This window comes from Erithacus rubecula, assembly GCF_903797595.1.
Source record: "Erithacus rubecula genome assembly, contig: SUPER_Z_unloc_2, whole genome shotgun sequence".
NCBI classification, from domain to species: Eukaryota; Metazoa; Chordata; class Aves; order Passeriformes; family Muscicapidae; genus Erithacus; species Erithacus rubecula.
In genome coordinates this window covers 13,316,289-13,330,690 of record NW_027635860.1, presented here as the reverse complement: position 1 = coordinate 13,330,690, position 14,402 = coordinate 13,316,289, and the positions used below count along the sequence as shown (strand labels likewise).

At 39.1% G+C, this 14,402-nt stretch overlaps 1 protein-coding gene across 2 annotated transcripts in view; it reads right to left on the bottom strand.

Annotated features, from left to right (window-relative positions):
• The window catches only part of CAMK4 (calcium/calmodulin dependent protein kinase IV), an 84,405-nt gene extending 74,571 nt beyond the window's left edge, over positions 1–9,834 (bottom strand). For both annotated transcript variants that reach the window (XM_079331328.1, XM_079331327.1), the window contains exon 1: positions 9,761–9,834. In XM_079331328.1, coding sequence (XP_079187454.1) covers positions 9,761–9,775 — 15 coding nt within the window. In that variant the 5' untranslated portion in view covers positions 9,776–9,834. The remainder of the gene's footprint in view (positions 1–9,760) is intronic.
• Between the last annotated feature and the right edge of the window lie 4,568 nt (positions 9,835–14,402).

Sequence of the window (14,402 nt, the reverse complement as noted above, 5' to 3'; positions counted from 1 at the left end):
TTAGAGAACAAGTTTGGGTTAACAAAAACCGGTCATGAACCTCACTCACACACATCAGTGTTGCAGCTGTCAACTGTCAGAATATTCACCTTAGAAATTAGTTTTGAACCTTAATTCTAGTCTTGAGAGATCCTCTGGTCAGGTCATGTGTCTCAAGGAAATCAGAGGTGCTGCCTTCCTGATTTCTCAAAGAAGCTTATGTAACAGAGTGCTCAGATTGTGCTGCTTATACAGCTGCTGTGTTGATTTCCACCTTTGCTTTTCCATTCTTCCCTACATGTGGTTGGACTTTCTCCTACAAGACATAAATAAATAAAGACCACCTCAGCCAGAGAGCATATATTTTATCTGGAAATAAGCCAGTTTGTCAAGTAAGAGCATGGTGATTTACAGAATCCTTGCTATAATAAATCATCTCCTCTACACATCTCAGTTAGATATGCCTCTCTGAGGGGCTACAGAGAACTCAGCTTCAGAATAATAAGCACAGGATGACACAGTTTAAGTCATAAAATGTTCATGATTTATTCCAATACCTGAACTGCCAGCACTGGAGAAAGCACTACCATTTTTTTATCTTCTGCCCTCTTCATATTTTAGTGCATACAGACAGCTTTCCTTAATTCATTACTCTAGAGTTTAGAATTTCTCTCACCCCAGAAGCAGCTGTCACACCTGTGATGATAGCATCACACCATACACATCAAAAAACCTTCCTTAAATGCAGAGGAGGAACACTTTCGGAGATTCCCCAGCACAAGCTTCACAGACTCTCCACTTATGTAGAAACCCAGCCTCCTCTGCTCCATCAAGGCACACCTCCAGATTCCTTTAACAGGCTGTAAATAACGAAAGGTTTCCAAAGACGAGGGGTATAATCCCAGGATACACTAATATTTACCTCTGCACTACTGTTCAGAAATGCCATCCCTTTGGAGAGTTGTGTGGCATTAAATGCAGCCTCACAGAGCAAGAGTTTCTGATCCTACTCTCCATCTTGCCCTCCATATTTATGTGCACCCCAGCACAGAGTTCCCCTAAGCTTGCTTAAAGCCATGGAGAAGACAAATCACTGCAACAGGAAAAGAGCAAAATATGCATGATATTTATCCAAATAATGGTGGAAGAATATCTGTGGCTGAGATCACTTCACACAGAGTTCCTGTCAAGCAATTCAGAGGTAAACATGTGTCTTTTTGGGGGGCTTGGGGTTTTTGACTGAATTTTCCACCTAAATGACATTATCACTCAGAACTACTTCAACAGCACAACGTGTACGGCAGGTTGAGCTTCCCTGAACAGCATGAGTTGAGCTTTATATTTTTCTCTTTTTCTTAGATGATCTTTTTATTTCTGAAAAATAATGTGCAAAACCAGAAATGACTGTTTCTGAGTAACTATAAATTAGGTAAGGAGAAAGAAATATAATACACGCAATGTCAATTATTAAAATCTTAACCAAAGTTCTGACTTACTCAGGAATAACACAGCAATTTAATCCAAATGGTGACAGAAAAAATAGTATTTTTTCTATCAAATGATTTTTACATAATGCCTGCACTACACAATATAATACAATGTACTACAAATTTTAAATAATTTTATGTACATAGGACAAACTTTTACAATGGCAGAAAGGGATTTTTTATCTTTTCTAAAAATTGTCCTGACACAGTCTTTTTGTTTGTTTGTTTCTTTACAAGGACTAAAACATCTAACAAATTTATTTTTCAGTTATATATCCACTTTCATTGACAGGTGTCTGATTTCATAGCTTCTAGAGCAAAAATCTATTGGTAACTTAGTGTAGAAAATAAATGTTTTAGTTCTCTTATTTTGTAAAGTGAACTTCTCTGTTTGTCTTTAGACACCATGCATTTGATGGATTTCTCCTTAAAAGACATTTATTTTGGATTGTAGTGAATCAGAAAATGGAAGCTAGACTCCCCTCACATGAGGGAAAGCTGAAAATAAACAGTGGAAACTTAGAGTTTTACTGCCAGATTTCCTCATTCAAAGTAATTTTGACTGAACTTTTTTTTTGTGCCTCAGTAAAAACATAAGAGTGTCAATTGCATATACATGAGATGATGATGTGGATGAATAAAAATGAGAAAACAGGAAAAATAGTAGGTAGTAGTGCAGTGGAGTGGTAATTAAGTGGTAACTAGGAAATTACTGGTTCCCTTCCACCACAGTGGCTTGTGTGGTGTGCATGTGTATGTGTATGTGTGTGTGTGTGAATAAATAACTGAAGAGAATGTGTGAGCTAGTAGACCAAAAGTCCTTTTTACTGTGTACTAATGTACAGTGACGTGCAGTTGACTGTTTTCATGTAGGGTTACATGTGACAAAATTATTTTTCTTTTTCTTGAAAAAAATCAGAATATTACACATAAATACTAGGTGACAAAAAAATATCTTCGATGAACAAATGAATGTGAATATATACCACACATTTCCAATCTGAAGAAAAAAAGATACTGCATTAGCATGTCATACAAAATGGTGTATTATGTCAGGCTCTTGCATTTTTGTCCACTAAACTTTATCACTCCTAGATATCTGCCCACTGTGAGTACTGACAGTTACTGCACCAATGGTATTGCATAGATTAAATATATATATAGATAAATACAGATGATATAGATATAGATGTAGATATAGATAGATATATACACATTTGTGTGTGTATATATATACACATTCATATATAAAGTTTCTAGAGAAACAGGCACATGGAGGCAGAAGGCACTTAAAATATAAATCACATAAGACCACATGAAAATAAATAGAAGGTTTAATTTTATAGCTACAAACATACATAATTTTCTCCTGAAGTCAATAAAGGAACAATTTACTAATTCTGATTATGCCAACTGTGATACACAAGTCTCCAACCATTCCTCCCCCACCCCTTCCACCCTGATGCTTGTCCTCCTAATCAGTTGGGAAGGCTCAACCAAAGCAGTGCTACTTCAAGAGACAAGACCAAACATTTGCATGAACCTCTTGCAAACCAGTTAATATCACTAATTCACTTTAACAGATAAGGAAAAACCCAACCAACTATATTCCCTGCAGAGTTGGTAATACATAGAGTTTTAAATACAGGTGTTTGTATAGGTGTGTCTATAAAACATGCATGCTTAGATATATATAACACAGAATCACTTGGGTTGAAAAGACCTCCAGGATCATCAAATCCTGTCTGTGACCAATCACCACCTTGTCAAAGAGACAGGAGCACTGAGAGCCACATTGTCATTTCTTGAATACACCTTCAGGGATGGTTTTTCCAATATATCCCTGGGCAGCCCATTCCAATGTCTAATCACCCTTCTGTGACAAAATTCTCCCAATGTCCAGCTAGAATCTCCCCAGGTCCAGTTTGAGGCCATTAACTTTTATCTTGTCCCTAGTTACTTAGGAGAAGAGGATGACCCCTCATTCCACTACAAACTCCGTTCAGACAATTTCACAGAGCAATAAGGACATTTGAGCCTCTTTTTCTCCCAGCTACATGCACTCAGATTCCTCACCTGCTCCTCAAAGGATTTAGTCTCCTTCCCCAGCTCTGTTCCCTTCTCTGGCACTTCAAAGTCTCTCTTGCGGTGAGGGGCCCAGAAGTGGACAGAGGATTGTGGCTGTAGCCCCACCAGTGCCAGCACAGGGCACAGTCACCGTCCTGCTCCTCTGCCACACTATTGTTTATCCCAGACAGGCGTCCTTGGCCTTCTTGGCCACCTGGGCACAGCTGCCTTGTGCTCAGCTGCTGTCTGCCAGCACCCCCAGATCCTTCTGCAGCTCCCCAGACTCTTTCCCCCAGCCAAGAGAAATACCTGGCAGACCCGGCCCTTGGCATAGTTGAACCTCATACAAGTGGCCTTGGCCTATCAATCCAGCCTGTCCAGATCCCTCTGCAGAGCTTCCTGCCCTCCAGCAGATCAACACCCTAATCTAACTTAGTCTCATCCATATGGAGGGTGCAATAAATCCCCTCATCCAGGTCATCAGTGGAGGTATTAAACAGAACTGGGCCCAACACTGATCCTGGGGGGACACCCCCAGTGACCAGAGGCCAGCTGGGTCCAGCACCATTCACCACCACCCTCTGGCCCAGCCATCTTTGGATGTTTTTAACCCTGGCAGAGTGCACCTGTCCAAGCCAGGGGCTGCCAGCTTCTCCAGGGAACGCTGTGGGACACAGCAACAAAAGCCTTGCTGCAGTCCAGGCAGACACACCACAGCTTTTCCTGCATTCACTAGGCAGCTCACCTGCTCCTGGAGGGAATCAGGCTGGTCAGGATGTGCCATTCCTGAACCCCTGCTGCTGTGCCTCATCCCTGCTCCCTCCTGTTTGTGCTGTGGGATCACATCCAAGGTGATCTCCATGATCTTCCCTGGCACTAAGGTCTGGCTCACAGGCCTGTACTCCCTGCATCCATTTTCCAGCCCTTCTTGTGCATGGACATCACATTGGCCAACCTCCAGATGATGTGAGAGCTTAGACAGAACTGATGCTCAGTGATGCAGAGCAGCGTGGCAGCTCCTTCACAGCTCCCTCAGCACCACTGGAGGGATCCCACCGGGTCCCAGGGAGTTGAGAGAGTGTGAGTGGCTCACAGTCACTGCCTCCTTCCTCCTGCTTGCACAGGGGCTGTTCTGCTCTCTGTCCTGTCTGCCAGCTCAGGGCTGTTCCCTGAGCATAAACAGGCCTGACTGTTGAGGGCTCAGCAAAGAATGCATTCAGTACCTCAGCCTTTTCATCATCCGTGGTTCCAGTGTTTGCCTCTGCATCTAATAAAGGATGGAAATTTTCATTGGTCACATTTTTGTTGATGATGTATCTAACACTTTCTATTATCTTTCACAGCAGTGGCCAGATTGAGTTCTATTTGAGCTTTCACCTTTCTAATTTTCTCTCAACATGACCAGTGCCATTCTTGTACTCTTCCTGAGTTGCCTGTGCCTTCTTCCCAATGTGTGTATATACACACACACATATATATATGCATGTGTGTGTGTGTGTGTCTATATGTGCAAACAAGAATTGAAAGAATTGAAACTTTTTAGATATCCCTTACAGGCCATCATAATCTCCTTCAGACTATCATAATCTCCTTCAGACTCTAACTCCAGATATCCAGCCCAAATTATCCACAAGGGAGGCCTAATACCTTTACATTTGCTCACTTGCCTTTCTGATCCACAGACATAAAGTATCTGTTGTCCTCAAATTGTCTAACTTATCTGTACAATTGTATTAATACCAGCCCAAATATTCTCAGAGTATGTATCGCTTGAAAGCTGTTGCTGTGTTTCAGATTTGAGAAAAAATTGATGAACGTTTGTCTGATTTTGAGTATCAAAGACTGCAAGAAAAATGCTGCTTCATATATATATACTGATTTTGATAAAAGTGCTGCAGAAGTATTATTTAAGCATCACAAACTGTTTGAGGGAGGATGCCCACACAAAAAAAAAGGAGGAAATCAAAATGAAAATTCTCCAAAACAGTCTGTGAAATTGTATGTCTCACTGACTGAGACAGATGGGCTCTAATATTTCAGAATACTTAATTGCTCTTAGGGGACAGCACCTATCAATTAGAAACTAGAAATATTAACCAGGCTACCCTTCAAAGCATTGCTGAGAAGCAAATCAAATAAATATTATCTCATTTTTATGGATGAAAAAGTTGAAACCAAAACAAATGCTGGGAATATGCTAGGACCCAGGTTACAGACAACCCAGCTCAGAATTCTATTCTCCTTTCAGCAGAGCACATTGCTTTATTGCAATGGCAGCTCCAAAATTATCTCTGTTGAAGTAGTTAGCACTGAACAGACCTATAAGGTAGGTAGGCACTCGGTGTCTTAGTTTAGAAACTATGTAACAGAGTCCATATGTTCTCCTCACTATTTTTAAAGCAACTTGTCCAGACCAGGTATGAAATTTAAGGTGGAGGTGGATCTAATTTCTTGGAAGGCATTCACCTACTCAGATTATGAGATAATCTCCAGGAATTTTAGCTTCCTCAAAACACACCAAAAAGCAGAAAAACAGGTGAGAGACTTTCTATAAAAAATACCACACATATATATGTTTGCTTCCTTAGAGAACTGCATTCTTCCAATATGATCCATATGCTATATGTTTTTTGCAGCAACAACCATTCTAGATCTACTGGTTGTAAATATCACATAATTTTAAAGTCTCAGGTTAAGAGGAGTGAGAATAATTTTTGTAAAGTGTATCCTAAAGATACTCCACTTTTCTGTAGCACTGAGTCATCAAGGAGAGGTAAAATGCATAGTGAAAAGCAAAACAATCTCATATTTGCAATTGCAAATGTAAAAGTTCATCACAGTACTCTGCACATTTGATGACTTTTTCTGAAGTTCTATGTGATCAGCTTTTGCTTCTTTCTTGTTTCATGAAATAGATTCCCCCCCAAAGAAATTACATGGTTCACATCTTTACATTTACTACCTGTGTGGAATTTAAGAGGCCTGCTAAACATAGGAAATGAGCATGCAATGCATCTCAGTTATGCACAGGAACTAAGCACAGAGATTGGATGAGGAAATCACAGGTAATACTTTTGCATTCTTATTCATCTGACCCATAGATAATGGGTTTTAAACACTTTTTTGGTAGCTCATGAGTACCATTACAAATTTTATTTATTATATATTATTGGAGAGTGTCTCTCCTGCTAATTCAAAACTCAATTTTTCTTTGGACCTCTTTAACCCTTCTGACAGTTGTCTTTTAGCAGCTCTAGAAGTTAAAGTTCTAACTTACTCCCATTCTGACATTCAGAGACTTCAGGTATGATTTGATACTACTCCTAAACTTGGGCTGAATTTGACAAAACTAAAATCAACAGAAAATGGAAGGACTTTACTTCAATAATTTTGAAGCAGAAAACATGCTTTTTCCTCCTCCCTTTGAAATTGGAGAAAATTTGTATTAATGGTTAAGAATTATTAAACCTCTTAACTGAAACATAATATCATGAACATTTTATTTTAGTCACACAGAAAGGTTTGCATAAATATTTTGTTCTGTTACTCTTTGATGGTTTAACTAACAATAAAAAACCTCCAAACCACAGATGACAACACTCATGCCCCCCAGATACCCTCAGAAATTAGCAAATAATCTACTGCTATTTTATTAAACAAGATGGTAAAAACATAATAATTGCAGAACCTCCTAAGAATTCAAACCCCTGTACAAGCATGTATTCTCAGAATTGGATGATAGGTCTTGTCTAAAATTTTATTTGCTCTTAAATGAGAATGTATTAATAATGCAAAATGAAAAATTACTCATTCTGTTTAAATGAAACGAACGCTGATAGCTGTTTTATGTTTCTTGCAGTCTGTTCCTAGTGGACTACTTCAGTCGTAAAGGATCATGTGTTCTTACCTAAGCTGCTCCCATGGGACAAAAGTAATAATTTCTAATGCTTTACTTCAAATTACAGCACTTTAGTGATGTTCACTCAGGAATCTGGAGCTGCCCATCAGCCACCAGCCTCCTAATCACACATCACCTGTTATCACTTCCAGAGCAATCTGGACCCCCCTCTCCCTGTCCCTGTCCCTGTCTCTCACCCTGTTTTACAGACCTATTCCTCAGAGAATCAGTCTTGTTTGGAGCAGCAGGCTATTTCCATTCAGTCAGTCAGTTTGAATGGAAAAATCAAGAGTATTTGTCCTTTTGTCATCTTCCTTCATCTTCTAATTTCACGTGCTCTTCAGAGCTCCCTTATGCACATTTATGAAGGGAATTGAAGAAATGGGAGTCTACCAAAAACAATCACAGGCTTTTCTTCTTGTCCTCCCATCCCTTTTCTTCCACTATTAAACTGCCATTCTTTTTGTTAATTATTTTCAAAAAGCCAACAGGAAACTTAAGCTGATCAACATTTTAGTATATGACTTGGCCCACACATTTTTATTTTTATACTGAGATACTCTGAGCAAAGATCACAACTCCTGCTGTAGGAGCACTCTAACATGGATAGTTCAGTCCCTGTGATAATAATTACATTTCCAAACTGGACAGACACAAGCATTGGCACATCCTTAAAGCACTGTCTCGTCTCCCCTGTTTTCATTTATACAGAAAAGCTCAGCTGTGTAAGAGGATTTCTTGTTTTCATAGCAAAACATCAAGTGCACCAATTACACTGGGCACGACTCAGCTCTGTGAACTGCTTAACCACACTGCTAATACAACCAAGGCTGCATTAAGCCAAGCTATTGCTGATGTGAAAACAACTTACATAACTATAGTCTTTGCTGCCATTACAAAAAAAAAAAAAACCACCAAAACCAAATCTGTGCTACAGTAAGGCTACCAAGTCTAAACTGACTAGTTACAGGCACAAATACATAATCTAGCATAAATGCATAAATGTGACAATTGCAAACATGAATTAATTTCCACTAACACAGAAAAACATTTTTAAGAAATATAGTTCCCCCTAGTGCATTTCAGAATGAGAATCATAGGACAGTATACTCCTAAAACATTATGGGAATCACAGCCATAATGAACACATGAAATCTCAAAAATTCTCTGCCCTTCCACAGGAACTCGTAGACCATAAGCTGCAGCAATGCACAAGCTCTGCTTCTTCCAGTGTACCAGATGCAAATTCAAAAGCAGCACACACAACTGAATCTTTGTGTCAGTTTAAACCTTGGCTTATGTTCAAAGATGACAAATTAATGCCTGCATTTTACTCATGTGAAACCCACTCATTACGTCTTGCATTGAGACCACCAGTGAAGTCACCATTTGGACATGTTTACGCCTACCCACCCATCCTTATGTTTCTACATGTGAATGTTCCTGAACATTATGGAATAATGAATGTTCTAGCACTGGAATAAACCGAATAAAAACCATTCATGAATAAATATCATGTACATGCCTCACAGCTTGCTTACTTTCTCTCAGACTTCTCTTCCCATCCTAGGAACATGAACTGCTCTACCCCACGCCCCACTCTGTCTTTCTGCATGAAGTCTCTCAATCCATTATTTGCCTTTCCTCTCTCAGTCTTTCTTCTTGCTTTCCACCACCTATTTTTCAGAACACACAAAAAGAGCTGTAGTACAAGCGTGACATATATGGAAATCTAAAATTAAATTATCATCTCAACTAATTCTCTAGCAATTTTGTAGTGGTAAAAAATCCACCACAAAATATTTAATTTTACTTTGGTTTGAGTTGGTGTTTTAATCAGTTTCTGAAAAAATATGAATTATGTCATGGCATTTTTCTAACAAAACAATGTATTAAATCAAATAAAAAACATTGAAGATATAAATTATTCAAAGTGTCCTTTTTGTTTTTTTTTTTTTTTAGTTAAAGAAAAATACATATTTTTTTCTAAAAAGGTTTTGCCAAATCCAAGTGTACACGGACAATACCAGCTGAGGGTATGAGCTAGATTTATGGGGATAAGGAATTCCCACTCCAGTACTGTTACTTCTAACAGCTGTTTTAGTGACAAGAAGCCAAAGTTCACTCATGGAAAATATAAGCTTAGCAATTTATAATCCTAAATCTAGCACATTTTCCCCACATGAAAAAACTGCACACAAAAAAACAAAAAACAAAAAACCCAAAACAAAAACAAAAACAACAAAAAAAAAACCCCAAAACAACAACAGAAAAACCAGAATCCCAAACATATTACAAAGCAAAGAAAAGCAAAACAAAAATGACTTACTGTCTTCTTCAACATTTTGACGGCGTAAGGTTTCTGGGTCCCTTTCTGCCTGCATCTGTAGACAATGGATGTAGCCCCACTAAATTTAAAATAAAAAGGAAATAAAAACAAAAAAAAGGAAGAATAGTTGGGTTGTACATACAACTCTTTGAATCTGTCAATAAACAGAGCTGCCTACATTTTCTAGTCCTCCCAGTCTGTGAAAAACTATCTCACTTTTCCCCACAGATGCAATAAAACCTCCCCCCAATACCCAGGAAGTGTCAAAACCTCTCTATGTTTAACCAATGAACTTCAGCAGTTACTCAACCAACAGAAGTTATAAGAGTTTAACATCCTGTTTAGTCACACCTTTTCTGTCTCATGGCAATTCCTGGAGGTTTCCTTGAATAATCAAGTGAACACATCTTGCCTTTGTTAAGGCAACACATTTGTAACAATAAATTACATTTGGGGTTTTTTTTTTTACTAATTGTTGATGACAGCGATGGTGAGACAGAAGAGAAAATGTTTGCCCTGATCCTTGCCCAGCAGACCAAAAAATCAAATTTGGCACCTTAGGTTAATTCAGGGGAAACTGGTGGGACTTGTTCACAACAAAAGTGGACTGGACTTACATCTTCTGTTTGCCTTCAAGGTGTAGTTACTTGAATGTGTAAAATCTGAGCTCTCCTAACATAAAGTTATGGCTCTGCTGGAAGGAAGGCACTTCTCTGAGTGGGTAGTTGGGGTAGATGATCTCCAGAGGGAGGCTCAACTTGCTGTGCTTTACTTGTTACTGTCAAGGAAGGGCCCTGTACTCTATGAATTACTAAAGAGAGGTGAAATCTCTGGCAAACTCAAACTGGTTACAACAAGCCATTCAGATACCTCTGTATTCTACCCAAAATGAATGCACTGAATCACCACTGCTGAATTTAAGGCATTTTTGGAAGCTTCCTGCCCTCAACCCACTCCAAGACTCAGCACTCCCAAGTAACTCCATTTTTTTAAAGTAGAGGGTACTGCAGTTATCATGTATGACCCCCTGAACAACCATAGCAGAACTGCATACAGAAACTGCAGTGAGCGAATTCTCACACACACCAAATGCCAAATTGCACTGCATATGCCTCTGAACCAGGAGAAACACATCTCAGTGAGTCTAGAGGAGACAACCAGAAGCTGCACAATGACAGGAGCAGCTTTCTTTTAAATAGAGTGATTTTAAGTAGAATGGCATGGCTGTACTTGACCATAGGAATAAGAATAAGGCTGAGGCACAAGGTTCATTATTCTGGGTGGTGTGCAAAACTGCCATGGGTGTCAGTGCTTCTCCCCTCTCAGCACAGGCCAGACAGGTGCCAGACAAGGCTCTGAGTGGGCACATCCCTATTTTCATAAGTACATGAGTGAGCACAAGAACAGGCATTTGATTGAGAAGATTTATTTCTGAAAGACCTCTCCATAAGGAAAGGTCACCTGTCGCAAGGGTTATGCAGCTCAGTCATCTGAGGGCTTCTCTGCACCACATATAAATTAATCATTATCTCAAATACTAAAATGATTTGTCTCTCTTAAAGGTATATTGATAAATGCGTGGGAGTACTGAGAGCTTCAGTGACTCCCAGAATCATTACATGAATTTAATTAGATCTCCTCTCCTTGGCCAAGTCTCCAAAGACTCTATTTAGTAAGAAGAAAAAATATACCACATCAAAAAAGCACCTCACATTTTGTAAATACTACAAAAACTATTAAAAGATAGAATTCTAAGAACATGCTGTGATAAGGTTTACATCTCTGGTATTTCACTGCAGGATTGCAATTGGAAAGTCAGTGAACAAACTGCAAATCATGCCTGTACCCTATTTCACGTATGCAGAGTGCAGTACAAGCATTAAACACATCAGTTTACATATGTTCTTATAAAGTAGGCAGCAACCTTTCTGTATTTGTGTGAGGGCAGAATTAAATAAGCTATCCAGCTGACAATCCAAATAAATAGATGATCATTCCTGTGCAAATATCTTTGTATTCACTGCTGCTGTGGCAATGGAGGGCAGTCCCCATCTCTCGGTAAAGCTACTGCCAATATTTGGATTACCAGTTTGCAACATGGTGCTGCAAAGTCTTCCACATAAATAGCCTAGCATACCTAGCCAGTAGAACATCCCAGATTATTTAACTGACTCAGTGTTGAGATGGACAGCACCATCAGCAAGGAGAGAGAGCATCACACCAGCTTTAACAGTTCATTTGACTGCACCCAGACCTGGAAGGCAGGCAGCATAATGCTCAAAACAGGTGTAAGACAAGTGGAGAGAGAATCCAGCTGAGCAGTTTGACATCAGGCTCTTTAGTCAATATTCAAAGCACAAATAGAGGTGCTACTTTGGAAATTATTCTTTATTGTACATATTTCTGCATATCCCTGGGGTCCTAATTTGGTATAAAATTGATGACAAGGTATTGCAATCTTGGGAACACTTTGAAAAATTTTGCTTTTGGTTTACATGGTTATGCTCAGCTCTGACAGACATGCTCCCACCACTCAGGAGAGAAAACACCTAACATTAGCTAACAACCAACACTGCTTTCCTCTTCCATGCCAGAAACCAGAACAGGAAATCAGGAACAGGATGGCAACCTGCTTACACCGTGCCTGGTGCTAAACATAGCAGAGAGCTATTGCTACTAGTACGGACCTGATTCCTTCTTTCTTTGCTGGTAACAGGATATCTTTGCTTCCTCACAGTTAAAACAAAAAACCAACAAAAACCAGAAAAGTGATGGGAGAGGATGGGAGCAGAAATCAGCTTATGGATCTTAAAGTAAACGTGCAAATAGAACTGCCTCATGCAAATCAGGGTGGTTTGCTTTGCTTCTTATTTTGGCTTCCTGCTGCAGCTTGCTGCTGTAGCTTTCTGCTGAATCAGCACATCCAGCTTTCCTGAAACTTGGAAGGTCACCAACTGGAGCAATTCAAGCTTTCATCACCAAAGAGCATTGGGAAGATTCTGCTCCAAGACTCTCCTGTGAAGCTGAAACACTCAGAGAGCTGCTAATTGTAACCTCTTGCCCCTACCCTTTTTGCAGCACCAAACCTTGGCTGCCATCATCCGGCCTCTCAGAACCCCCTCTCGAATTTGCATCAACTGAAAACTTATAGATACATTTGGCCGGAATACACAAATATAAAAAAAACAGGAATCCTTGTGGCAACTTCCCTTGGGCATGGAACTCATGGCCAGGACAGGCAGACCTCGAGCCTCTCAATGTCCCATTCTCTGCAAGGGGGGTTTCACTTGGTCTGAATGACAAATGTGAATAGTGCTATAGAAAGAGATCACCTGTACACAATGGTTAAGGCACTTGTTTGATCAGCAGCAGAGAACAAACTTAGAGAATATTTAATCCTGTTCCATTAACAGTTTAAATGGGAGAAACTTAGAGGGTCCTGAGCCCAAACAGCTGATAATCACTTGCAGAAGTGCATTGCAGTGTATGACTGACAAGTGATCCATTATCAATTCAGGCTAAAAAACCAGAAATCATATCTCCCATATTCCACAAGATTACTCACTATATTGTGCTTGCCTATTTAGAATTGATTCTGTCAGCCTTTGCCTCTTTGTCTTCAGTGAATAGATACAAACATATCTATCTTTGCAAATATATATATACATTTATATGCAATATTTATTATATATTTGTGTATTCAAGTGTTATTTACTTCTAAAGGAAATGAGGCTTAGAGGAACATCCAGCTGCTGATTTTTTGTACCTTTGCCTGGAAACAGTTTACCTGAATTCAAAATATAAATTATTTGAAGTCAGCTGGAATAAGAAAAATAGGGGCATGGGTGGGGGGTGGGGGGGAAGAAGAGGGAAAAAAAAAAAATGTATAGTCTTGGCATATGTAGTTAGCCAAGTTAGAGAATAGCTATTGCAATTATTGAAAATATTTCCATTCTCCTTTATGACACATGTGTTTCAATTTGGAAAGCTGCTTAATGATTCTGTTAAATATTTACTTTTAAAAGCCCAGGTATAACTGTGATCACACTGCAGAAGAACAGCAACAACAAGACATGATTTTACTGTGAAGATGCCCAAATGCTTTACTACAAAAATATTTGTATATACACACACACACATATATATATATGTATTGAACTTAGAAAAACCTGAAAATAATGTATAGATCTTAACTACTTGGTCATAATGGACAACAAAACCACCCACTTTTATGATGACACCTACAATGAAGACAGTGACAACACTGTTCATAATGTCCTGTGCATGGAATGTATCACAACTGAGGCACACACAACCCAGCAATAGCACAGAAATAGTGTTCCTCAAGTACAAATACTTCAGTGATACAATAAATTCACTCAGCCATTAGTCAAGCAATATAAGTATGTATCGCAAAATACACCAAAATAGATGAAAATTCAATAACTGACCTCTGCATGTGTGTTGTCTAATAGACAAACTTGAAAATGCCTTAAAAATATTTAAACTGTGCAAAACCTTCTGCCCTCTCCCCACCCATCTCTCAATATACAATTGGTTCACCATTTTCTTATTATTATTCTCAGATATTATTGAGTTTCCAATTATTTCAGAAGGACACTGCCTTAAAGGTTGGGCAGCA